This window comes from Rhinopithecus roxellana, chromosome 19, assembly GCF_007565055.1.
Source record: "Rhinopithecus roxellana isolate Shanxi Qingling chromosome 19, ASM756505v1, whole genome shotgun sequence".
In the NCBI taxonomy this organism is placed as follows: Eukaryota; Metazoa; Chordata; class Mammalia; order Primates; family Cercopithecidae; genus Rhinopithecus; species Rhinopithecus roxellana.
The window spans coordinates 64065037-64090760 of NC_044567.1; the positions used below are offsets into that span (position 1 = coordinate 64065037).

General features: G+C 48.2%; 1 protein-coding gene and 1 non-coding gene across 9 annotated transcripts; both read left to right on the top strand.

Moving 5' to 3' along the window:
* LOC104681257 lies at window positions 1-25724 on the top strand. 8 transcript variants are annotated; one of them, XR_750556.2, is made up of 4 exons: window positions 1-200; window positions 497-612; window positions 4284-4387; window positions 10214-10322. XR_750556.2 is itself a non-coding variant. In XM_030923808.1 (4 exons), coding segments are annotated over exons 1-4 (270 nt in total). In that variant the 5' UTR covers window positions 1-108; the 3' UTR covers window positions 25440-25724. The 8 variants fall into 8 exon arrangements, 5 of the variants coding, with proteins under 5 accessions (XP_030779668.1, XP_030779667.1, XP_030779666.1 ...); XR_004055106.1 differs by lacking the exon at window positions 10214-10322 and adding an exon at window positions 6006-6341; XR_004055107.1 differs by lacking the exon at window positions 10214-10322 and adding an exon at window positions 6009-6341.
* LOC115895042 lies at window positions 648-834 on the top strand. Its single transcript, XR_004055247.1, has one exon.

Here is a 25724-nt window from a genome sequence, read left to right on the forward strand (position 1 = left end):
GCTGCTTCCGCCCAGAGGAGTAGGAAGCAACTGGAGACATGTGCTTTGTCCTGTTGGAGGGGAAACCCGCTCTCGCCTCCTGGTGGTCTCCTACTCGCGGCCCGCAGGATGACTCAGGGCAGCCCTGGCCACAGTTCCGCCGCCACCGGCCCTAGCCTGCGGAGTTGGGCCCGCCCCGGGACGATAACAGAGCTCTGCCGGTGAGCTGGAGGCACTGACCGGGTGACCAGAGACCCAGAGACCAGAGCCCCTCCACGGCGCCCGGGACTTCAGGGACGGCTCCTCCCATCGCAACTAGGGCTTGGACGGGAGGCGACAAAAGAGAACTTGGTCGGCACACAGCCACCGAAATTGGAATGAGGAGCTGTAGGGAGGCCCCGTAGCTAGCAGAAAAGCATTGGAGTCCCTGGCTGGGTTAGCCCAGGTTTCTAGGAGTGTGGTAAGCATCGAATGACTTTTGTCCCTTTAAGGCACATTATGTTACGTTTTCCCCAAGGTTTCAACAGAAAATGAGAAATATCCCCCGACGATTGGCTGGAAACATGCAGCAACCACTATTTTCCTGCTCCTCGTTGATGAGAGCATTGAAAGTGACGTCAGCGGGGGATCCAGGTATGTCAAGCATGGAGACAAAGTGTTCAGGGCAGATGGTCTCGGGAAAGGCTCCTGTGTTGTTGAACCTGCCAAGTTGTGGGTGCAGCATTGTACCAGGCAGCCCAACCCTGACCTAAAGTAAATTCCCAGGAGAAGTCTTTCCTGGGTTTTGAATTTGCAGTAACAGGTGTGAGCATTCTAGCAGCAGTTTGATGATCATGTATGATACTGCAAACAGGACCTACATTTAAATAAAATGGTTGTAGTTAGTATCAGAGAGCACTTGCTTTTCAAAATTTCATAATGTTACTGTTATGTCTTTCATTCAATAAACATTTGTTGATACATTGACCTGATATGTTAAATGTTAGGGATACAGCGATGAAAAAAACAGTCATGGCCCTTGTTCTCTGGAAGCCACAGCCCAGTTAGGGAGACAAGGTTAAATGGTCACACTTAAGAGGGCATAATTCAGCCAGGCGCAGTGGCTCATACCTGTAATCCCAGCACTTCGGGAGGCCGAGGCGGGCAGATCCCCTGAGGTCAGGAGTTCGAGACCAGCCTGGCCAACATGATGAAACCCTGTCTCTGCTAAAAATACAAAAAATTAGCTGGGCATGGTGGTGAGTGCCTGTAATCCCATCTACTTAAGAGGCTGAGGCAGGAGAATCGCTTGAACCCAGGAGGTGGAGAGGTTGCAGTGAGGCGAGATCACGCCACTGCACTCCAGCCTGGGCAACAAGAGCAAAACTCCAAAAAAAAAAAAAGAGGGCATAATCCAGGCCAGGCGCCATGGCTAACACCTGTAATCCCAACACTTTGGGAGGCCGAAGTGGGCGGATCATCTGAGGTCAGGACTTCAAGACCAGCCTGGCCAACATGAAATTAGCCAGGTGTAGTGGCATATGCCTGTAATCCCAAGAGGGTGAGGCAGGAGAATCGCTTGAACTAGGGAGGTAGAGGCTCCAGTGAGCCGAGATCGCGCCACTGTATTGCAGCCTGGGTGAGAGTGAGCCTCCATCTCAAAAAAAAAAAAAAAAAGAGGGCATAATTCAAGTCAAGGTGAGTGCTCTGAAGGAAGGCAACATAAGAACATATATGCCAAGGATCTGGCGGGTGTGGTGACTCACGCCTGTAGCTTTGGGAGGCCAAGGTGCACTTTGGGAGTCCAAGGTGCACTTTGGGAGGCCAAGGTGGGAGGATCACTTGAGGTCAGGAGTTCAAGACCAGCCTGGGCAACGTAGTAAGACCTCGTCTTTATTTTTTTAATTATTATTATTTTTTTAAAAAAGAAAAAGATCCCAATGAAGACTAGAAGGCTTTTCTGAGGATGAAACCCTTGAGCTGGAATCTGAAGGATGGGTAGAAGTTTGTTGGACCCAGTGCCCCAGCAAGTACAGCTGATGAAGGAACTGAAAGGCCTGTGTAGCCCAGGAAGCAAAGTGGAGAATGGTGGGAAATGAAGCTAAAAAGATGGGGAGCTGGGCGCGGTGGCTCACACCTGTAATCACAGCACTTTGGGAGGCTGAGTCTGGAAGATTGCTTGAACCAAGGAGATCAAGATCAGCCTGGTGACACAACAAGACCTTGTCTCTCTGAAAAATCAAAAAAGTAAGCTGGGTGTGGTGACACATGCCTGTGATCCCAGCTATTTGGGAGGCTGAGGTGGGGGCTCGAAACTGCAGTGAGCCATGATGGTGCCACTGCACTCCATCCTGGGTGACAGAGTGAGACCCTGTCTCAAAAAAAAAAAAAGACATGGGGAAGGCCAGGCCACATAGGCCCTTGCAGCTCAGGTAAGGATGTTGGTCTTTGTCCTAAGAATAATGGGATACCATTATGGGATTTTTGTGTGTTTTTTTTTGTTGTTGTTTTTTTTTGAGACGGAGTCTTGCTCTGTCTCCCAGGTTGGTGTGCAGTGGTGTGATCTTGGCCCGCTGCAACCTCTGCCTCCTGAGTTCAAGCGATTCTCCTGCCTCAGTCTCCCAAATAGCTGAGGTTATAGGCGCATGCCACCATGCCTGGCTAATTTTTGTATTTTTAGTAGAGACAGTGTTTCACCACGTTGGCCAGGCTGGTCTCAGACTCCTGACCTCTGGTGATCCACCCACCTTGGCCTCCCAAAGTGCTGGGATTACAGGCTTGAACCACAGCACCCGGCCCCATTGTGGGTTTTATGTAAGAGGATGATACAGACAAATCTGTAATTGCAAAAGATGATTATGTGCAGAACATAGATGATGTGCTGTCCAGCAGAACTTTCTGCAGTGATGGAAATGGTCTATCTGACCAGTTTATGCTGTCCAGAGCAGCCACAATCCACATGTAGCTGTTGAGCATTTGGTGATTGTGAGTCCAGATTTTTTACTTTAACTTCACTGTAAATAGTCACATGTGGCTAGTGGCTGCTGTGTTGGTCTACAGTGCATTAGAGGGAGCAGTGCCACCTTTCTGGGAGTCATGGCACACAGATCCCTTTTGCATTTCCTGCTCTTGCTCCCGTCTTGGATGAGGGTTGAGATTACGCTTTTGGGAGAACCTTCATGTTGATTTCTCCTGGGGGTCTCCAACAGAGACAATAGCTGTTTATGTAATCTTTTTTTTTTTTTTTTTTTAGAAGGAGTCTTACTCTGTTGCCCAGGCTGAGTGCAGTAGTGTGATCTCAGTTCACTGCAACCTCCGCCTCGCTCAAGCGATTCTCCTGCCTCAGCCTCCCAAATAGCTGGGATTGCAGGCACGTGCCACCATGCACGGCTAATTTTTGTATTTTTAGTAGAGACGGGGTTTCGCCATGTTGGCCAGGCTGGTCTTGAACTCCTGACTTGAGGTGATCTACCTGCCTTGGCCTCCCAAAGTGCTGGGATTACAGGCCTGAGCCACTGCACCTGGCCTGTTTATGGAATGTAATGCTGATTTTCTCGGCTGTAGTTTAGCCTGCTCCTTCATGAAACAGCGTCTTCCTACTGTCTTTGCCTGTTTTTTGTTAGCACACAGATTGAGAAGTGACATCATCAGTGCCACTAAGTACCTAAAGGGGTCAGAACATTGAGTCATACACCTTGGAAAGAGGATAAAGAAAAGTATGGTCCCAGGTGTTAGAGGCTTAGAACCTAGCGATGTCAGTAAGCACTATGGAGCAACAGGAAAGAGCATTTTCTGTTGGACGCTGCAGGGGATGGGACTCTCTCAGGGAAGTAAAGGCTGTTTCCAGCTGCTGAAATGTGACAAAAGGCACAGAAGGATGTGGGGAGCTCCCTAGTGAGAGCTGTACTGGGTAACGTGGCTGGAAGAAAGGGACGAAAAGTAACATTGGAATATATAGGTTGATGCCAGGTTTTAGGGGTCTTGAATGTCAAAGTTCAAGTGGTTTTTTTTTTAACAAGCAGGTTTCTAAGGGCGACGTGGTGGTGTACAGATGACAGCCTGGAGAAAGATGAGTTAGGAAGTCCCTGTGATGTCTTTGAGTAGGCGGTGACCAGCCCTTGGCTCAGTGGTACCTATAGACTTGGAAGACTGAGGGGTGGATGGGGGCCCAGTCCCCACAGGGCAGAATCCCAGGGTATGTCCCATGTTTTTCTAGGTGGAGGGTGGATTTTAGATTTTAGAGAGTATTTTGTGGTGCTCACAGTTTTAAATATTCAGACTTGGTAAAGTAGAATAAAAACTGATGCATATACTTTTCTTTGCAGGTCAGTTTCTGGAAGACTTGTGTGTGTAGTGAATGAATATCTGGTTTTGTCTCTGCTGGGCCTGTGTGCCTGGAAAGGAATCATTTTGGCCTAGGATCATCCAGGTTTGTTTGGTTTAGTTCTTGACCACATATTTTTTGGATGGTGACTGCTTAAGACCCTGTTGTGTATGGCTCAGACGCCAAGGTGACTTTTCACATGCTCTGCGGTTCCCGTGCCCACCGGCCATGTGTCTGAGTGTGTAGCCTCTAATCCTCTAAAGGAACTTTGGCTGCAGAGGGGAGGCCTGGTCCCATGGGAAGTTTTGGGAGCACAGCAGCAGCTGTGCACAACCCAGCAAGTGCCTCCTCAGCACTTAGAAGCGGAGGCCACCATGTTGTTGACATGTTTAGCTCCCAGCTCCCCGCCGACCTGCCGGACCTGGGGCAGGTCCCTCCCTGTTTCTTCCTCCATTACTTCTTCAGTAAGATGGGGACAGTGAAGATGGCCATGCCTCCCACCATATTGGTGCTTTTTTTTCTTTTTTTTTTTTTTTAATAAGGGACAGAGTCTCACTATGTTGCCCAGGCTGGTGTCAAGTTCTTGGCCTCAAGCAGTTTTCTTGCCTCAGCCTTCCAAAATGCTGGGATGACAGGCTGCACTGGCCCAGATTAGCACATTTGACGGTTGAATGAGCAGATCCTATAAAGCACTCAGGAGAGGGCTGGGGGCGTTGGGCTGGGGCCTGGGAGCACTTTAGACATGGTAGCTATGCTGTTGTCACTTCTCTGACTTTCAAAGCATTTTTTTTTTTTTTTTTGAGACGGAGTTTCGCTCTTGTGGCCCAGACTGGAGTGCAGTGGCGCGCCCTCGGCTCACCGCAACCTCCGCCTCGCAGGTTCAAGTGATTCCCCTGCCTCACTCAGCCTCCAGAGTAGCTGAAATTACAGGCACCCACCACGACGCCCGGCTAATTGTTTGTATTTTTAGTAGAGATGGAGTTTCACCATATTGGCCAGGCTGCTCTCGAACTCCTGACCTCAGGTGATCCACCCACCTCGGCCTCCCAAAGTGCTGGGATTTACAGGTATGAGCCACCGTACCTGGCTCAAAGCATTTTCAGCTGTGAAATTCCCTGGGGTGCTGCTGTAGAGGAAAGTTTGGGGTCTTGACAGGTGCCATTTGCCACAGGAAGATGCCTTCCTGCTCCCAGGGCAGGAGAGCCGAGGTAAGACTTCACTGCAGGCTGTTGTTTTTGTTTGCTTGTTTTTTGAGACAGAGTCTCACTCTGTCACCCAGGCTGGAGTGCAGTGGCATGATCTCAGCTCACTGCAACCTCTGCCTCCCAGGTTCAAGCGATTCTTCTGCCTCAGCCTCCCAAGTAGCTGGGATTACAGGCACATGCCACCACACCCAGCTAATTTTTTAGTTTTACGAGAGACAGGATTTCATCGTGTTGGCCAGGCTGGTCTCGAACTCCTGACCTCAGGTGATCCGCCCACCTCGGCCTCCCAAAGTGCTGGGATTATAGGCATAAGCCACTGTGCCCAGCCAGGCTGTCGTTGTTGTTGTTGTTTTGAGACGGAGTCTCGCTCTGTCACCCAGGCTGGAGTGCAGTGGCGTGATCTCAGCTCACTGCAAGCTCCGCCTCCCGGGTTCACACCATTCTCCTGCCTCAGCCTCCCGAGTAGCTGGAACTACAGGCACCCGCCACCACGCCTGGCTAATTTTTTGTATTTTTAGTAGAGACGGGGTTTCACCGTGTTCGCCAGGATGGTCTCGATCTCCTGACCTCGTGATCTGCCTGCCTCGGCCTCCCAAAGTGCTGGGACTACAGGCATGAGCCACCGCGCCCGGCCGGATGTTGTATTTTTACTTCCTTTTTGCACGATTTGGGCCACTCACAAGAGTGTATACCCCGCAATGAGCAATTGTATATACCCCGCAATGAACAGTTACCTACGTTCTCCCCTGCATGCTTGTCTTTAGAGGAAGGACATGTATTGCCCAAAGTAATACATTGTGTTAAGATGCGATAGATACGTTTCTGGAATAAACCACTTTGATGCCCAGTTACTGACTCATTCTTCTGTGTGGTGTCTTTCCTGTATGCAGAAGGCCGGCTTCCCCACAGGGACTGGGGTTGCCTTGTCTGTCTTTGGAATATGCGTCTCTGCAAGCAGCTGCTGCCCATGTGCACAGTTCCTCGAGGAGTTAGTTCAATCATGGTTTGGGAGTTTGATTGGAAGAATTAGATCCTAGGCCCCCCTAAGCAGTAACATCTTATTTATAGTGTGGAAAATGGACAGAGCTGTTGATACTTAGGAGAGCTTTCCTCATTATCACCCCAAGGAGGGTGCCTGAGTCCCCAGGAGGTCATTGTTGGTCTGCGACCTCTTAAGGCAGAAGTCTGCCAGTAACGGGGAAATCAGGACAGGATGAGTGAGTGTTGCGAGGGAGTGACAGGAGCTGAGGCTGCACCTTCCCAGGAATCCTCCACCTTCAGGGTGCCGCCTTGTCTCTGCTTGAAGTGTCTGCAAAAACACTGCCTAAAAGTGGCTCCTTAACAATGAACCTGCTCGCCTTTTCTCTGTCACTAGACCCCAAGACAATAAATAGCCTTCATTGGCTGGGCACAGTGGCTCGCACCTGTAATCCCAGCACTTTAGGAGGCCGAGGCGGGCGGTCAGGAGTTTGAGACCAGCCTGACCAACATGGTGAAACCCCATCTGTACTAAAAATACAAAAATCAACCAGGTGTCGTTGCGGGCACCTGTAATCCCAGCTGCTTGGGAGGCTGAAACCAGAAGGAGGTTTCGGTGAGCCAAGGTCACACCACTGCACTCCAGCATAGAAAACAGACAAATACCCTGTCCCCAAAAAAAAAAAAAAATTAAATATCCTGCACTAATTCTCCTACACGGTAATGGACGCGAGTGACTGGCATGCTGGACATCTTTTTGGGTGATGGGAGGGAGGTCTAGACTCCATGGGTGGAGGCCTAGGAAGGTTTTATGTGACTGTCGGGAACATTCCCTGGCCCTGGTTGCTTCCTGTTGTCATTCAGTTCCAGCTGCTTGTAGTGAGTTTTTTTTTTTTTTTTTTTTTTTTTTCAAATAGAGACGAGGTCTCACTGTGTTACCCAGACTGGTCTTGAACTCCTGGGCTCAGGTGATCCTCCTACTTCAGCCTCCCAAAGTGTTGGGATTACAGGCATGAGCCACCATGCGTATCTACAGATGGTGCTTTCAGTGTTGGCAATGAATAATTAAATATTTGTTTAAGAAGTTGTATTTACGGTTAAAAATCACTGTGAGGCCGGGCGCGGTGGCTCACACCTGTAATCCCAGCACTTTGGGCCAAGGCAAGGCGGGTCACCTGAGGTCAAGAATTTGAGACCGGCCTGGCCAACATGATGAAACCCTGTCTCTACTGAAAATACAAAAATTAGCCGGGCATGATGGTGTGTGCCTATAATCCCAGCTACTCGGGAGGCTCAGGCAGGAGAATCGCTTGAACCTGGGAGGCAGAGGTTGCAGTGAGCCAAGATAGTGCTACTACACTCCAGCCTAGGTGATAGAGCGAGACTCCATCTCAAAAAAAAAAAAAGTCACTGTGGGACACAAGCCCTGTATCAGAAACGGTATAGAAATTGAACTAAAGAATAGTTAGAGCAAGTCAAGATTTTTAATTTCTCTCTTCATCCACTAGAGGATGTAATCCTACACCAGACTGTGTTCTCTTTGTAACTTGGTACAGAGTTTGGGTTTTGAGGTTTTTTTGTTTTGTTTTGATTTGTATAATTTAGCCAAGACTTTCTGTCACTGAAAACCTTACGCAGAAGATTCATCTGCAGGGCTGGGCTCTTAGGAATCTGTCCAGGTGTCCCAGTGGAATCAGTCCGGGTGTCTTGGTTCGTGATAAGATAAGCATTTTCCTGGGAAGCGTTTATCATGTCATGAACCAAGCACAGCCACCGCATGTGGAGATAAGAGCATGTTCTAATACATTTATCCATTCCAATGTATTCCCAGTGCCAGCTGGTGGGAACATTGGGAAAGATTTTCTTTGTAATGAATCCAGTGTAACATGTACCAGTATTTGAAATCCCAGACAGTGTGCATTAAGGGTTTAGAAGTGTCTCTGGCATGAACATTGCTTATACTTGAAATTGACAGGCACCTGTCAAGACCAAACAAAGTTTGCACATAAGCCAGCACAGTTAAGAGTGCTGATTGTTAGCTGGTGGGAAAGTGGACTTGCTGGGCAGGGGCGGGGAGTGGGGAGAATGACCATTCTGAAAGTGTTCTGGCTTATTAGCCTGGTGAACAGCTTTCTGATGGTTTTAGTTGAAAAGTAGTGTTGGATATGTTAAAATACAGCCAGAAGCAAAACATACTCCCTCCTCTCAGAGAACTTAACATCCCAGGATAGTGGAGACTGGAAACAGGTCATTAGAATATGCAGAATAACAGATGAGTGCTATGGAGAGAAAGAGCAACCCCACCCACGTCGGAGGAGTAGGGAGTGGGGTTTGCAATTTTAGATGGGTTTGGGTGGCCTTTAAGCAAATCCTTCAGTGAGAGTAAGTCACATCATGGCCAGGAAAAGTACCCTAAGCAGAGGAGGCAGCCAGTGCCGTGGCACACAAGCAGAAAGGGTTGATGAGAGGATGGAGGGACTGAGGCCGGATCTCATGGGGCCTCACATGGAGGAAAATGTGGGACTTCAGCCTTATCTCTGAATAGTATCTGTAGCTTCCATATGCTACTCTTGTCATTTAGGAACCATTTCCCCTCAATAGTGGTTTATGTTAGAAGTATTTCCTGTACTAAGCCGGGTGCAGTGGCTCATGTCTGTAATCCCAGCACTCTGGGAGACCAAAGCAGATGGATCATCTGAGGTCAGAAGTTTGATACCAGCCTGGCCAACATGGCAAAACTCCATCTCTACTAAAAATAAAAAAATTAGGCTGGGTGCAGTGGCTCACACCTGTAATCCCAGCACTTTGGGAGGCCAAGGCAGGCAGATCACGAGGTCAGGAGATCGAGACCAACCTGGCTAACATGGTGAAACCCGTCTCTACTAAAAAAAAAGTAGAAAAAATTAGCCGGGTGTGGTGGCAGGTGCCTGTAGTCCCAGCTACTCGGGAGGCTGAGGCAGAAGAATGGCGTGAACCCGGGAGGTGGAGGTTGCAGTGAGCCAAGATCGTGCCACTGTACTCCAGCCTGGGCGACAGAGCGAGACTCCGTCTCGAAAAAAAAAAAAAAAATACAAAAATTAGTCAGGCGTGGTGGTGTATACTTGTAATCCCAGCTACTCAGGAGGCTGAGGCACGATAATTGCGTGAACCCAGGAGGCAGAGGTTGCAGTGAGCCAACGTCATGCCACTGGACTTCAGCCTGGGCGACAGAGTGAAACTATCTCAAAAAAAAAAAAGTATTTCCTGTTCCTACACCTTGGCCCATTGAGAGGATCCCAAGTCTATGCATGGGGACACTGTCTTTTTGGCTCATGTGGAGCCACATGTCTTGCAATATTTGGAAGTGTTCTGGGATAGACTTTGTTCACGTAAAGATCGCATGCCCTTCACTGCAGTGATGAAGCTGGAGACTGTCTTTCTCTGTGGCAAGGACCTTAGCCCCGGATCTGTCCTCTCCTAGTGCCCACCTCATTCACAGAGCTCACCCCCTGGTGTTGGAATTGTTTCCTTGCCTGTGCCCTAGCCTCCCTGAACGCTACCTCTACACTAGCTCCTTAAGGGTGGTTCCCTGGACTTACTTGCTTTTTCAACATAGATATGTGTGTTTCATTTACATCACTATTTAAATTGCTAGCAACAAGACCACAAAAACTACATTCTCATAGAAGCCTGTTTGGGTTTGATGTGGTTACATGTGATGAATGTATTTGAAATAATTATTTGTTGTGATTTTTTTTTTTTTTTTCAGATCAATTATGCAGCTACAGCCAAAACCAAGTTCTTTTTATTGCAATGAGAGGAGCTCCATGTAAGTCATTGGAAGGTCACATGTTCAGAGACTGTCAGCTGTGGAGGGTTATGTAACAGTGGTTATGCAATGCCACGTTAGAACTGTAGCCCCAGCAGCAAAACATTTAGATTATTTTAGTGAATTAAAATAAGACTTCCACTTTCTTTGAATGACAAATCCCTTTTAACAAAACCAAGACTTGGGTTTTAGTGTCGACTCCCACGCTAGGCTCTGTAAGCCACATTTCACCCTGTGTGCTTGACTGGCCCCATTGAGTAGATTTCTGAAAGTCAAATGTCAGACATGAGCCTGTTTGAAAACTTTGCTCAGTTGTCATCTTCTATCAGGATGAGTTATGGGCGAGGACCCCCATAAATCCTAAGGCACATCCTGAAGCCCCTAAAATCCAAAGGCATGGTCGAGCCCACACCTGTAATCCCAGCACTTTGGGAGGCCAAGGCAGGTGGATCACTTTGAGGTCAGGAGTTCGAGACAAGCCTGACCAACATGGTGAAACCTCATCTCTACTAAAAATACAAAAATTAGCCAGGCATGGTGGCGCATGCCTGTAATCCCAGATACTCTGGAGGCTGAGGCAGGAGAATCACTTGAACCCAGGAGGTGGAGGTTGCGGTGAGCCGAGATCACCCCACTGCACTCCAGCCTGGGTGACAGAGTGAGACTCTCAAACAATAACAAAAAAATCCTAAGGCGCATGAGTCTTCTTCATTAATGTACTGTCTTTGTTCTTTTGTTCCAAGATACTTAACCCCTTTGAAAGTTAACGGGGAAGATCAAAAGGAGGTATTAACAGATCAAAATGAAATAAAGGCTTCACGCATTTCTTTTCTTTTTTTAGCATGCCCCAACATTACAACAAAAACATTTCTTTTTGTTTAAAAAAAATTTTTTTCGGCCGGGCACGTTGGCTCAAGCCTGTAATCCCAGCACTTTGGGAGGCTGAGGCGGGCGGATCACGAGGTCAGGAGATCGAGACCATCCTGGCTAACACGGTGAAACCCCGTCTCTACTAAAAAAATACAAAAAACTAGCCGGGCGAGGTGGCGGGCGCCTGTAGTCCCAGCTACTCGGGAGGCTGAGGCAGGAGAATGGCGTAAACCCGGGAGGCGGAGTTTGCAGTGAGCTGAGATCTGGCCACTGCACTCCAGCCTGGGTGACAGAGCGAGATTCCTTCTCAAAAAAAAAAAAAAAAAAAAAAAAAATTTCCCCAAAGTAATATGTGCATCAGTTGAAAAAATTCATGGAACTAAAAGGCTTCTAACACTAGGCTAAACTTCCCTGCTCTGGCACTCCCAGCGGGAGCCATTTTTCATTCCTTCAGCTTCCCCGGTTTTGTTTCCGAGGAGCCAGAGTGCTACGCTGCTTCTCTTTGACTCATCAGGGTCCTCGCCTGTTGACTTCCTTCCTGGTAGATGTGGACTGAGCTCTGCCTGACCTTCCCTCTGCTTCCCCTTCCGCACCCTCGGAGCCCTCTGGGCCTCTGTACAGGCGGTGTTAGTGCGCATGCGCAAAAGCTGCCCTCCGCCTCGCACTGCCGTGTGCACTCTATTGTTGTCCCTCTTAATTTCCCCTTCCTTGGCTGACTTTTTCTTTTATTTATTTATTTATTTGTTTATTTATTTATTTTGAGACGGAGTCTCCCTGTGTCGCCTAGGCTGGAGTGCAGTGGCGCGATCTCAGCTCACTGCAGGTTCCGCCTCCCGGGTTCACGCCATTCTCCTGCCTCAGCCTCCCGAGTAGCTGGGACTACAGGCGCCGCCATCTCGCCCGGCTAATTTTTTATATTTTTAGTAGAGACGGGGTTTCACCATGTTAGCCAGGATGGTCTCGATCCCCTGATCTCGTGATCCACCCGCCTCGGGCTCTCAAAGTGCTAGGATTACAGGCGTGAGCCACCGTGCCCGGCCTTTTTTTCTTACTTTTTTTCTTTTCTTTTTTTTTTTTTTTTTTGAGACAAGAGTCTCACTCTGTTGCCCAGGCTGGATTGCAGTGGCATGATCTCGGCTCATTGAAACCTCTGCTTCCTGGGTTCAAGCAAATCTACTCCCTCAGCCTCTGGAGTAGCTGGGACTACAGGCGCCCGCCACCACGCCCGGCTAATTTTTGTATTTTTAGTAGAGGCAGGGTTTCACCTTGTTAGTCAGGCTGGTCTTGGACTCCTGACCTCAAGTAAGTGATCCACCCACCTCGGCCACCCAAAGTGCTGGGATTACAGGCGTGAGCCTCCGCACCCAGCCTGGCTGGCTTTTTCTTTCACTGGGCTTTCTCTGAACCTCCTGCTAAATTCTTGCCATATTTCCTGGTGGCCTCTCAGCGTAACTTTCCGTAAGGTCAATCAAGTTAATTTATCCATTCCGATTTTTTTTCTTAGATGAGTGAGAGAAGACTTTTCAGACAGTTGCATTAAAATTTTATCACAATATTGTGTGTGGGGGTCAGTCTGTAGTAGTCCAATTCCTAAGTTCATGTTTAGGTAGGGATATTTTACAGGAAAATATAAGAGTTGGATTATTGTTGTTAGGCCAAATCTAGAGTCACCAGCTGATGGTTCTGACAGGCAGCTGGGTGGGTGAGTAACTGGTTTCCCAGAAAACTCCTTCCCAATCTTGCCAGTCTCTACCCAGAAGGAAGTTATGAATTTATTAATCATACCACGTAGAAAGGGCTCTGCCCCAAGGCTGGTTTAGTGCTAAGCATATAGTCCCTCTTTTTTTTTTTTTTTTTTTTTTTTTTTTTTTGAGGCAGAGTCTCACTCTGTTGCTCTGTTGTCCAGGCTGGAGTGCAATGGCACAATCTTGGCTCACAGCAACCCCGTTCTCCCAGGTTCAAGCAATTATCCTGTCCCTCCTGAGTAGCTGGGATTACAGACGTACACCACGCCCAGCTAATTTTTATATTTTTAGTATAGATAGCGTTTCACCATGTTGGCCAGGCTGGTCTCGAACTCCTGCCCTCAGGTGATCCGCCCACCTCAGCCTCCCAAAGTGCTGGGATTACGGGCATGAGCCACTGTTCTTGGCCCCTCTTTTTTGACCAGACATAATAACTGTCGTGGTTGAATCCCTGTCTTGGTTCAGAAGGCCCACCTTGTTGCATTTTTGGTCTAAGAACATAAGTGAATTTGTTGTCTAGCTCAATGCTTCCCAAACTATTTGCAAAGGACTTCCCTGGGGATCCCGTCAAAATGCAGCTTCTGGTGGTTCTGTGGGTCTGGCCTGGGCTTGAGATTCGGCAGTTCTCACAAGCTCCCAGGCCATGCTGATACTGCTGGTCTGAGGACCACTTTGTCCTTTCTCAGGGATGGTGGGACTTAGGTGTGGACTTACTTTGTAGAACACATCATCCCGACTATTGGTGGTGCTTATTTACACATTGATGTAATTCCTTTAAGCCAGTGTCCTGTATTAGGGAAAACGTTCCCAGCAGTCCCATTGTGGTCACCATTTCTTGTAGTTGATTCACCTGGGTCTCTATGTCATACAAGCTGGGTTCTCTGAGGTCTCTTATTTACATAGGTATATCAAGAGGCAGTGATTAACATCCAAAGACCTCTTTGCTGTTTGCTTAATAAAACTGCCATCACGTGTTGGGGAAACAGAATTTAAAAACAAAATCCCCCAACCCAGAAAGCCCTGCCACAGAAGTAAAAGCAAAAAAAACAATTTTACGATTGAATAAGCATTAAACCAAAACGTGATGAGCGTCACAGGCAGCCTGCTAAAAGAATTACAAAGACAAATCTCCTCCTTTGATACAGCTAAGTGGATACAGCCCGTGCACTGTGTAGGTGGGTTTTGCTGTTTAGAATCAGGTGACAGCTGAAGTTGGGATCACCCCTCCGGAAAACAGTTACCTTCCTTGATGATTGCAGTTCAGGTGGGCGGCTCAAGTCCTTGGGGAAACACGCCTTGAGTTGGGAAACTGGCAGGAGACTCATATAACCACATAAAAGATGTATACACTTTTGAAAAGGACACAGAAAGAAATTCTGAAAGAGAAGGAGGTGGAGGTGAAGGGTCTCTTCCCTTTTTCTTTTTTTTCTTTCTTTTTTTTTTTTTTTGAGAGGGAGTCTCGCTGTCTTGCCTAGCCTGGAGTGCAGTGGCGTGATCTTGGCTCACTGCAACCTCCCCCTCCCAAATTCAAGCGATTGTCCTACCTCAGCCTCGTGAGTAGCTGGGATTACAGGCGCATGCCACCACGCCCAGCTAATTTTTGTAGTTTTAGTGGACACGGGGTTTCACCATGTTGGCCAGGCTGGTCTCGAACTCCTGACCTCAGGTGATCCTCCCACCTTGGCCTCCCAAAGTGCTGGGATTACAAGCGTGAGCCACTGTGTCCGGCCTTTTTTGTTTACTTGAAAGAGTGTTACTTCGTGGCTCAGACTGGAGTGCAGTGGCGTGATCATGGCTTACTGTGACCTCGAACTCCTGGGCTCAAGGGTTCCTCCCTAGTCAGCCTCCCAAGTAGCTGGGACTATACAGGTGCATGCCACCATGCCTGGCTAATTGTTTTATTATTATTTTTTAGTAGAAGCGAGGTCTCACCATGTTGCCCAGACTGAATTCAAACTCCTGGCTTCAAGTGATTCTCCACCTCAGCCTCCTAAAGTACTGAGAATACAGGCATGAGCACTGCTTGGCCTGAAATTATTTTTCTTTCTTTCTTTCTTTTTTTGAGAGGGAGTCTTGCTCTGTAGTCCAGTCTGGAGTGCAGTGGCACGATCTCAGCTCACTGCAACCTCTGCCTCCCTGGTTCAAGCAATTCTCCCACCTCAGCCTCCCGAGTAGCTGGGATTACAGGCATGCGCCCTCATGCCAAACTGATTTTGTGTACTTTTAGTAGAGACAAGGTTTCACCATGTTGGCCAGGCTTGTCTTGAACTCCTGACCTTGTGATCCCCCCGCCTCGGCCTCCCAAAGTGCTGGGGTTGCAGGTGTGAGCCACCGCCTGGCCTGAAATGGGTTTTGGCTGCTTCTAAGACCCTGCTCAGTCCCAGTTCCTCTGAGTTGCTCAGTGATGTCTTCAACAAAAGCAGGGACTGGCCATGTTGAATTTTACTTGGGCCCTGCTCACGGGTGTCCCCCTTGTTGATCTATGGCGCCCCAGACCCCCAAATTCCCATTCTTTGTCTGGCAAGTGATTTGCTGAACTGTTCGTCCCCCTGATCAATGGGGAAAAAATGCTCGTTCATGAGACTTTGCTTCTTTCCTAACCTCCCCCCACTCCCCACCTTCCTGCAGGTCTCTGAACTTAAGCCCCACCTCAGTGGAGCCAGCACGGGGCACCTGTCAGAGGCTCCAGCAGGAATAGGGTCACCTCAGGCTCTGTCTCTCCCTACCCACCTTCCACCCACTTCTGTGGTTCTTCCTCAGCTGCGTCTCTCTCTTTTGGTTTTATTGTTTTGCTTTGTTTTGTTTTGCTTTTTGAGACAGGGTCTCACTCTGTTGCCCAGGCTGGAGTGCAGTGGCACAATCTCAGCTCACTGCAACCTCTGCCTCCTGGGTTCAAGCGATTCTCCTGCCTCAGCCTCCTGAGTAGGTGCGATTACAGGCATGTGCCAGCACACACGTCTAATTTTTGTATTTTTAGTAGAGATGGGGTTTCACCATGTTGGCCAGGCTGGTCTCAAATTCCTGACCTCATGATCTCCCAATCTCTGCCTTCTAACATGCTGGAATTATAGGCATGAGCCACCACGCCCTGCCTCTCTTTTGGTTTAACCCATTGCCATCCAGCCAGAGCTTCTCCATGGCGGTAGTTACTGTCCCCAGCCCTTGCAGTCATCCTTTCCGATAGCCTCTCTTCCAACGTCTGGATTTGTTTTTCATTTGACACTGGGCAGCCAGAAGGCCCAGCTCCGTGGGGTTAAGAGGATAGAGTCTCAACACCTAGTGGGAAGACCATGGATCCAGGTGGCACCTGGCTGGGATCCCATTGCCACCTGCTTATGACCTGCTCTGGAGCCCGTGCACTCCCTCACCCTGCCATCTGGCATGCCCTTGCCCCTGTCCTTCCCACTCCCTCTTGTGAGTCAGCTCACAGCTCAATACCACCAGGGAGGTCCTCCCTCTCCTCCCACCCTAAAGTAGGAACCCCATCTTCACGTTGTCCCAAGGTCATCAGAGCAGAGACCATATCCGAATGAATCTTTTTTGTATTTACTTTGGCTTTTTTTTTTTTTTTTAGAAGAGTCTCCTCTGTCGCCCAGGCTGGAGTGCAGTGGTGCGATCTCAGCTCACTGCAACCTCCGCCTTCCGGGTTCAAGCCATTCTCCTGCCTCAGTCAGCCTCCTGAGTAGCTGGGATTACAGGTGCCTGCCACTACGCTCAGCTAATTTTTGTATTTTTAGTAGAGACGGGGTTTCACCATGTTGGCCAGGATGGTCTCGATCTCCTGACCTGGTGATCCACCTGCCTCGGCCTCCCAAAATGCTGGGATTATAGGTGTGAGCCACCGCACCTGGCCTTGTGTTTATTTATTTATTTATTTTTGTCTCCCTTTGTGAACCCAGAAAATCCAAGACAGTTCTGCGTTAATTTAGAAAGTTTATTTTTTTGGCTGGGTGCGGTGGTTCACACCTATAATCCCAGCACTTTGGGAGGCCAAGGAGGGTGGAACACAAGGCCGGAGATCAAGACCATCCTGGCCAAGATGGTGAAACCCCCCCGTCTCTACTAAAAATACAAAAATTAGCCGGGCCTAGTAGCAGGCACCTGAAATCCCAGCTACTCAGGAGGCTGAGGCAGGAAAATCACTTGAACCCAGAGGGTAGAGGTTGCAGTGAGCCAAGATTGTGCCACTGTACTCCAGCCTGGGTGACAGAGTGAGACTCCATTGCAAAAAAAAAAAAAAAAGGAAAGTTTTGTTTTGTTTTGTTTTTTGTCAAGGTTGAGGACACGTGCCTGTGGCACAGCCCCAAGCGGTCCTGAGGACATACGCCGAAGGTGGTCGGGCACAGCTTGGTTTTATACATTTTAGGGAGACATGAGACATCAATCAGTATATGTTAAGAAGTCCATTGGATCGGTCTCTGGAAAGCCAGGACAACTTGAAGCAAAGGAAGGAAGACTCAGGAAGGGAGCTTCCAGGTCACAGATAGGTGAGACGTGATTTCATTCTTTTGAGTTTCTGATGAGCCTTTCCAAAGAAGGCGATCAGATATGTATCTATCTCAGTGAGCAGAGCGGTGACTTTGAATGGAAGGGGAGGCAAGTTGGCCGTAAGCAGTTTCCAGCTGGACTTTTCCTTAGTGATTTTGGGGGCCCAAGATATTTTCCTTTCACACCTCCAACTAGAAAGTCCACTCCAGGGCCATGGTGACTTTCTGGTTTACCCCTATACCCCAGACAGTGCTCGAGTGTGTGGTCAGTGTTCGTGAACGAGAAAGTGCCTCTAACCTGTGACATGCTCCTTGCTGACCACCACCCCGCCCCATGTAAAAAGAAGAGTTCAAGGAGGTCCCATTTGCAAAGTACTGGGTACCTAGTAAGTCTGTAATATTATAAATTATGCTTACCACCCTCTTTCCATGATATAGTCCCATTCCCCCATGTTTTAGAAACATTCAGATTAACCTCCCGAAGATTAAATGATGGTGGCCAGGCACGGTGGCTCACGGCTGTAATCCCAGCACTTTGAGAGGCCAAGGCAGGTGGATCACGAGGTCGGAAGATCGAGACCATCCTGGCTAACACGGTGAAACCCCATCTCTACTAAAAAAAAAATACGAAAAATCAGCCAGGCATGGTGGTGGGCGCCTATAGTCCCAGTAGTCCCAGCTACTACTCGGGAGGCTGAGGCAGGAGAATGGCGTGAACCCGGGAGGCGGAGCTTGCAGTGAGCCGAGATCGCACCACTGCACTCCAGCCTGGGGGACAGAGCGAGACTCTGTCTCAACAACAACAACAAAATTAAATGATGCAGAGATGTGAACTCCTGTGTCAGGGAGGAAAAACTTTACCCTCATGTTCATGGTTGGAGGCCTGCAAATTGAACTGACCAAAGAAAGATTCACAGGAGAAAAGACTTTTAAACATTCAGGTATACCAGAGTTCACAGAAAAATGTGACTCAAGGTTAAGTGGTTAGCATTTGGGGCTTGTATACCATCTTCATGGAGTGGGGGACTCTTAGGAAGGATGAACGGGGTCCGGAGGAGAACAGCTGGGATTTATGTCAGTCTTGTGACAATAGCTGCCTAGGTGATTGCTTATCCTGGTGAGTGACTGACTGGTGAGATGGGCAAAACTCCCTAAAAAACCCCAGGGCGGGGATTTGTGGCAGTTGAATTATTTTGAGAGATTCTGTTTTTTAAGCAGATAAGTAGGGTTCAGAGGGGAAAAAAAAAAAAAGGAAAAGTCAGTCTGGATATCAGTTTCCTCTACCTAATTTTGCCATGAATCAAGTAAATCACCCTGTACTTTCCTTCTCCTTGGTCAGGGGACATTGTAATTATTTGGTTCTGGTGGGGCATGGTGGCTCTCGCCTGTAATCCCAGCACTTTGGGAAGCCGAGGTGGGCGGATGGCTGGAGCCCAGGAGTTGGAGACCAGACTGAGCAGCATAGTGAGACTGTCTCTACAAATAATTTCAAAATTATGGGAGGCCAGGTACAGTGGCTCACACCTGGAATCCCAGCCCTTTGGGAGGCCGAGGTGGGCGGACCACAAGGTCAGGAGTTTGAGACCAGCCTGGCCAATATGGTGAAACCCCGTCTCTACTAAAAATACAAAAATTAGCCGGGCGAGGTGGCACGCACCTGTAGTCCCAGCTACTCGGGAGGCTGAGGCAGGAGAATCGCTTGAACCTGGGAGGCAGAGGTTGCAGTGGGCCGAGATTGTGTCACTGCACTCCAGCCTAGGCGACAGAGTGAGACTTCGTCTCAAAAAACAAAACAAAACAAAATTATAGGAGGCTGAGGCGGGTGGATCACCTGAGGTCAGGAGTTCGAGACCAGCCTGGCTAACATAGTGAAACCCCATCTCTACCCGGGCAACAGAGCGAGACTCCGTCTCAAAACAAAAAAAAAAATAGCTGGGTGTGGTGGCACGCACCTGTGGTCCCAGCTACTCAGGCGGCTGAAGTGGGAAAATCACTTAAGCCCAGGGAGTTGAGGCTGCAGTGAGCCCTGATGGCTCCACTGCACTCCAGCCTAAGCAACAGAGTGAGACCCTTTCTCAAAAAAAAAAAAAAGAAAAAGAAATTATTTGGTTCGCAGGAGAGAAACAGGCTGTGTTCTTCAGCCCTGGGCTTTTATTCTCTACTCGCCTTGCTGACTCCCCATGAATACTTGTATCCGGCCACCAGGGTGGCATTTTGCAGAAAAGCAGTAATTTGCACATCACCTAAAAGAGTTCACACATCCCCCATGAGGTGTAATATACCATCAGGGATCACTTAAGTACTGGAGAGAAGCAGCTGATCAATGAAGAGCTCTAATGACTTCAGAGTCTGGGGCAGGGGAGAATCTAATTTATTCAGCCAACCACTGTGGACCCACAGGGGAAAGAACAAAGAGCCACAAACAAAAACTCACTTCCACTCAGGAGCACTTAGCCCACGCCAGGCTCCAGGCTCCTGGTAGTTAATCCTCAGAACGGTTTCTGAGGCAGGCATCCTTATCTCCACTGGAAAGACAGGGATGGAGGCCCAGGGATGACCACCTGCCAAGGTCACACAGCCAGTGAGCGTTGAGTAGAAACGAAAAGAAAGTCTCATTCATGTAGTTTCAAACTAATGAAAAATGTAAAAATATTTAAAAGTATTTTCGGTACACAAAAATCTATTATATATTTCTATTCTGTGTTATGCCAGTTAATGAAGACATAGATGAAAAGGAGAGAGGGAAAGAGAGATTGAGAAAGTCCAAGAAAACAGGCAAGACATATGGCCGGGCGCGGTGGCTCAAGCCTGTAATCCCAGCACTTTGGGAGGCCGAGACGGGCGGATCACAAGGTCAGGAGATCGAGACCATACTGGCTAACATGGTGAAACCCCATCTCTACTAAAAAATGCAAAAAACTAGCCGGGCGAGGTGGCGGGCGCCTGTGGTCCCAGCTACTCAGGAGGCTGAGGCAGGAGAATGGCATAAACCCAGGAGGTGGAGCTTGCAGTCAGCTGAGGTCCGGCCACTGCACTCCAGCCTGGGCGACACAGCGAGACTCCGTCTCAAAAAAAAAAAAAAAAAAAAAACAGGCAAGACACAGAGGAGTCCGTAGACCAGGTCAGAAGATCCCCACCCACAACGGAGGGTAGCAGAATAAACCGCAACCTCCTCACACACCGAGGGGCTTGGGGGATTCCCAGTGACGTAAAGGTGCCCTCCTTGACTTTCTTGCTAACAACAATGAAGCCTGCTGCACAGTGGCATTCTAAAGGTTTCCCACGTGCTGACGGCTGAGTTGGTTTTCAAGCTTTACTTAGAGCTTGCTGACACTATCACAGAGGCCTGAAAGTCCCTTTGAGAAAGGAGCCATGCAGGTTGGTTTTAGCCCACAGTCTCAACACAATTTGGTACTGACTTTTTATTTATTTAAAAACAGAGACAGGGTCTTACTATGTTGCCCAGGCTGGTCTCAAACTCCTAGGCTCCAGCAATCCTCCCGCCCCCGCCTCCCAAAGTGTTAGAATTACAGGTGTGTGCCACTGCTCCCAGCTGGTATTAATGTTTGTGTCAGTTTTCAGCCCCCTGTTCCACGCCCCCGCCCCCATGCATGCGTGCTCGCACGTGCGCACACACACACACACACACACACACACACACACACGGACTTAGATTCTCCCCATTTGAACGGCTTTCCTCCAACTGTTGGGGTAAGTGTGCACTGGTGCCATATAAATGTGCTCAATAAAGCCCATGGTGATGACTCAGCTCAGCACTCTGTGAGCTCCTCCACTGTCCCCATCCAGAGTCCCGAGTTTCTGCGTTAAACATGGTCATCATAACCCAAGTCCATCGGGCAGGAAGCCCTTGCTGCAGACCTGGGTCCAACGTGTCTCCTCTGGACAGTTGGGAGGTGGAAGCCCCATGCTTAGTGTGGGTCCTTCCCACAGGTAACCAAAACAGAGGGCCAGAGGGATGGGACCCCAGCATAAAAGATGAATGTATAGGCTGGGTGTGGTGGCTCACGCCTGTAATCCCAGCACTTTGGGAGCAGACGCGGGCAGATGGCTTGAGGTCAGGAGTTTAAGACCAGCTTGGGTAACATGGCAAAACCCCGTAAAAATACAAAAATATTAGCCAGTCGTGGTGGTGCATGCCTGTAGTCTCAGCCACTCGGGAGGCTGAGGCAGGAGGATCACTTGAACCTGGGAGGCGGAAGTTGCAGTGAGCCAGGATCATGCTACTGCACCTCAGTGTGGCCAACAGAGCCAGACTCTGTCTCAAGAAAAAGAAACAGATGACATGTATATATATGTTCATCTCTGTCTCAAAAAAAAATGTATATGTCATATTTTTTTTGTTTTGTTTTGTTTTTGAGACAGACTCTTGCTCTGTCACCCAGGCTGGAGTGCAGTGGCGCAATCTCGGCTCACTACAAGCCCTGCCTCCCGGGTTCACACCATTCTCCTGCCTCAGCCTCCCGAGTAGCTGGGACTACAGGCACCTGACACCATACCCGGCTAATTTTTGTTGTATTTTTTAGTAGAGACGGGGTTTCACCATGTTGGTCTGGCTGGTCTTGATCTCCTGACCTCATGATCTGCCCGCTTCGGCCTCCCAAAGTGCTGGGATCACAGGCGTGAGCCACCACGCCCGGCCAATTTTTGTGTTTTTAGTAGAGATGGGGTTTCACTATGTTGGTCAGGCTGGTCTCAAACTTCTGACCTCGGGTGATCATCCCGCCTCAGCCTCCCAAAGGGCTGGGATTACAGACTGGAGTTTGGCTTTATAGACTAAGGGCTGAAGAAAGCAGAAACAACAAAAAGCATATTGATCATTTCAAAGTTAAATTCTTTGTAAGCAGGAAAAGAGAGACAGGACAATGCAAAGACAACAAGAAAAAGATAACCAATCATAGTTACATCTCTTTTTTCTTACAGAAATGGTATCTTGCTATGTTGCCCAGGCTGGTCTCAGACTCCTAGCCTCATGTGGTCCTCTCACCTGGGCCTCCCAAAGTGCTGGGATTAAATAGGCGTGGACCACAGAGCCCACCATGTTACTCTTTGTTGTAAGGGTTAAAACAGAGGGAACTTCATTAGTGTGCTGACTGGAGACTAAAACTGGCCTGCCTGGGAAATTAGGCTGCTATTTCTCTCGCCTGATTTCTTGGGAAGTCAGACAACGACTCAGTGTTGGTTTGCTGAGCATGGGTGACTCCATTTTGATTTTAGTCTGGTCTTTTGGGGCCTAGTGCAGGAGTTTAGTCCAAAACAAGGGCCTCCTATAATTTTTGTTTAACACTCTGAAAGAGAATGAACTGAAACTAACTGTTCAAAGGTATATTTTCTCTTTGCTTTCTGTAGCTTTAATTGTTTAATGCTCAGCCTTGGAAAGATATGCTGTTCCATATGTTCTAAAAGGAACAAAACAGTCCACCAGTACTTAGCATCTACTCATTTCCAGCCACTAGAGTCCCCAGCCTCATCACAGTTTAGCAGACTGTTAGCTGTTACATTAACTAAATGTATAAAATGCTGATATCCTAATATGCCTCTTTTTTTGAAAATGGCATCATAATTCATAATTTGTGGGCTCGCAACCATTTTCTTGGCACCCACTGGACTCCCCTATGCTTTTTAATTCTGTGCTTTCTGTGCAAACAACACAATAGTTGGAACTGACTTCAGGCCAACTGCTTCCTCTTAACTTTTGTCATGTTACCCAGAATAGAGGCATGGAGTTGTTTACCCGGTTTTCATTGAGGAACATTCTTCGTCTTCCAAGGAATACATAAGACGTGTTCCTGTCTCAGAACACCAAGCTCTGAAAGGTGACTTCTCTGCTAGAGTAATTACGCCGGTTGACTGAGCTCCAGAAAGGAAATGCGTTCTTGGTTGCAGAGAGAGGAAGTGGCTTGCATTGTTGGACAACAAGAAAAATGATTGTTTCCGAGGGTCATTGTCCTCAGCCTCCCTTTAGAGAGCCTGGATCTTGCAGCCATTGGTTATAGAAGTGGCTCTGGGAATAACTACTTGCCCTGGGTGATGATTGTTGATGAAAAGAGTCGAACTCTGTGAAATATTTGAAGAGATTTATTTTGAGCCAAATATGAGTGACCATGGCCTGAGACACAGCCCTCAGGAGGCCTTGAGAACATTTGCCCAAGGTAATCAGGGCACAGCTTGGTTTATACTTTTTTTTTTTTGACACGGAGTCTCGCACTGTTGCCCAGGCTAGAATGCAGTGGTGCGATCTCGGCTCACTGCAGGCTCTGCCTCCTGGGTTCACGCCATTCTCCTGCCTCAGCCTCCCGAGTAGCTGGGACTACAGGTGCCCTGCCACCACGCCCAGCTAATTTTTTGTGTTTTTAGTAGAGATGGGGCTTCACCATGTTAACCAGGATGGTCTCGACCTCCTCACCTTGTGATCTACCTGCCTTGGCCTCCCAAAGTGCTAGGATTACAGGTGTGAGCCACCGCGCCTGGCCTGGTTTATACATTTTAGAGAAGTATGAGACATCAATCAAATACATTTAAGAAATACATTGGGACTGGGCACAGTAGCTCACTCCTGTAATCCCAGCACTTTGGGAGGCCGAGGCAAGAGGATCACTTGAGGTCAAGAGTTTGAGACCAGTCTTGCCAACATGGTGAAACCTCATCTCTACTAAAAACACAAAAATTAGCCAGGTGTGGTGGCAGACATCTGTAATCCCAGCTACTTGGGAGGCTGAGGTGGAAGAATCACATGAACCCGGGAGGCAGAGGTTGCAACGAGCAGAGATCATGCCACTGTACTCCAGCTTGGGAGACAGAGCAAGACTCCATATCAAAAAAAAAAAAGAAATAACATTTGCTTGGTCCAGAAAGGTGGGACAACTCAAAGCGGGGGGTGGGATTCCAGGCTATAGGTGAATTTCAAGATTTTTTGGTTGACCATTGGCTGAGTTTGTCTAAAGACATGGGATTGATAGAAAGGGAATATTGAGATTAAGATCAAAGATTGTGGAGACCAAAGTTCTTTTGAAGTCTTTTTCTTTCTTTCTTTTTTTTTTTTTTTTGGGAGAGAGTCTCCCTCTGTCTCCCAGGCTGGAGTGCAGTGGGGCAAAAGCCACAGACACTCAAGTCCAGCCAGTGAAAGCAGCCAGCAGCTGGCAGCCGGGAGGGGAGCTGTACCCAAAAAAGCCACAGAGTGGAGCTGCCCAAGACCTGGATGTGAGACGCAGAGTCAAAGGGGATCATTTGGAACTTTAAGGTTTAATGACTGCCCTATTAGATTTTGGACTTGCGTGGGGCCTGTAGCCCCTTTGTTTTAGCCAATTTCTCCCATTTAGAATGGGTATATTTACCCAATGCCTGAACCCCAATGCCTGAACCCCCATTGTATGTAGGAAGTAACTAAGTTGCTTTCAGTTTTACAGGCTCGTAGGTGGAAGGGACTTGCCTTGCCTCAGATGAGACTTTGACTTGGACTTTTGGGTTAATGCTGGAATAACCTAAGACTTGGGAGACAGTTAGAAAGGCATGATTGTGTTTTGAAATGTGAGGATATGAGATTTGGGAGGGGCCAAGGGCAGAATTATATGGTTTGTCTGTGTCCCCACCCAAATCTCATCTTGAATCGTAGTTTCCATAATCCCCAAGTATCCTGGGAGGAACCTGGTGGGAGGTAGCTGAGTCATGGGGGCAGTTACCGCCATGCTGTTCTCGTGTTAGTGAATGAGTTATCAGGAAATCTGATGGTTTTATAAGGGGCTTTTCCCCGCTTTGCTCAGCACTTCTCCTTCCTACTGCCCTGTGAAGTAGGTGCCTTTCTTCCCCTTTGCGTTCCTCCATGGTTGTAAGTTTCCTGAGGCTTTCCCAGCCATGCAGGACTGAGAGTCCATTAAACCTCTTTACTTATAAATTACCCAGTCTCAGGTATTTCTTCATAGCAGTGTGAGAACGGACTAATACAGGGGGCCTATTATGTTGCCAATCACAGGTATATAATAAAAAGTTAAGAATGATGATGTCTAAGTGGTAGAATTTCCCTTAATCCTTTTATCTGTATTTTCAGAAGTTTTCCCAGGAATACACATACTGCTTTTGAAATGAGAAGAATGAAATCTCAGTTATAGTCTCTGTTGACGACATCTTTGTAATGTGCATTAATCTACCTCTCAGGACAGCCCTGAGAAGCTCATAGTGTTCTCAGCAGTTAACAATTAAAAAGATGAATTAAAACGTACTTAGGCATCATGTGTCATGCCTGTACTATCGGGACTTTGGGAGGCTGAGGTGGAAGGATCGCTTAAGGCCAGGAGTTTGAGACCAGCCGAGGCAGCAAAGCAAGACTCTTTCTCT

What these genes read in the sequence shown, in the direction of transcription:
- LOC104681257 (XM_010387494.2), top strand. Translation starts at nt 109, where the DNA reads ATGACTCAGGGCAGCCCTGGCCACAGTTCCGCCGCCACCGGCCCTAGC. An exon ending in ACGATAACAGAGCTCTGCCG is followed by an intron (nt 201 to 496) that starts GTGAGCTGGAGG and finishes GTTTTCCCCAAG; the next exon opens with GTTTCAACAGAAAATGAGAA. An exon ending in GACGTCAGCGGGGGATCCAG is followed by an intron (nt 613 to 10,213) that starts GTATGTCAAGCA and finishes TTTTTTTTTCAG; the next exon opens with ATCAATTATGCAGCTACAGC.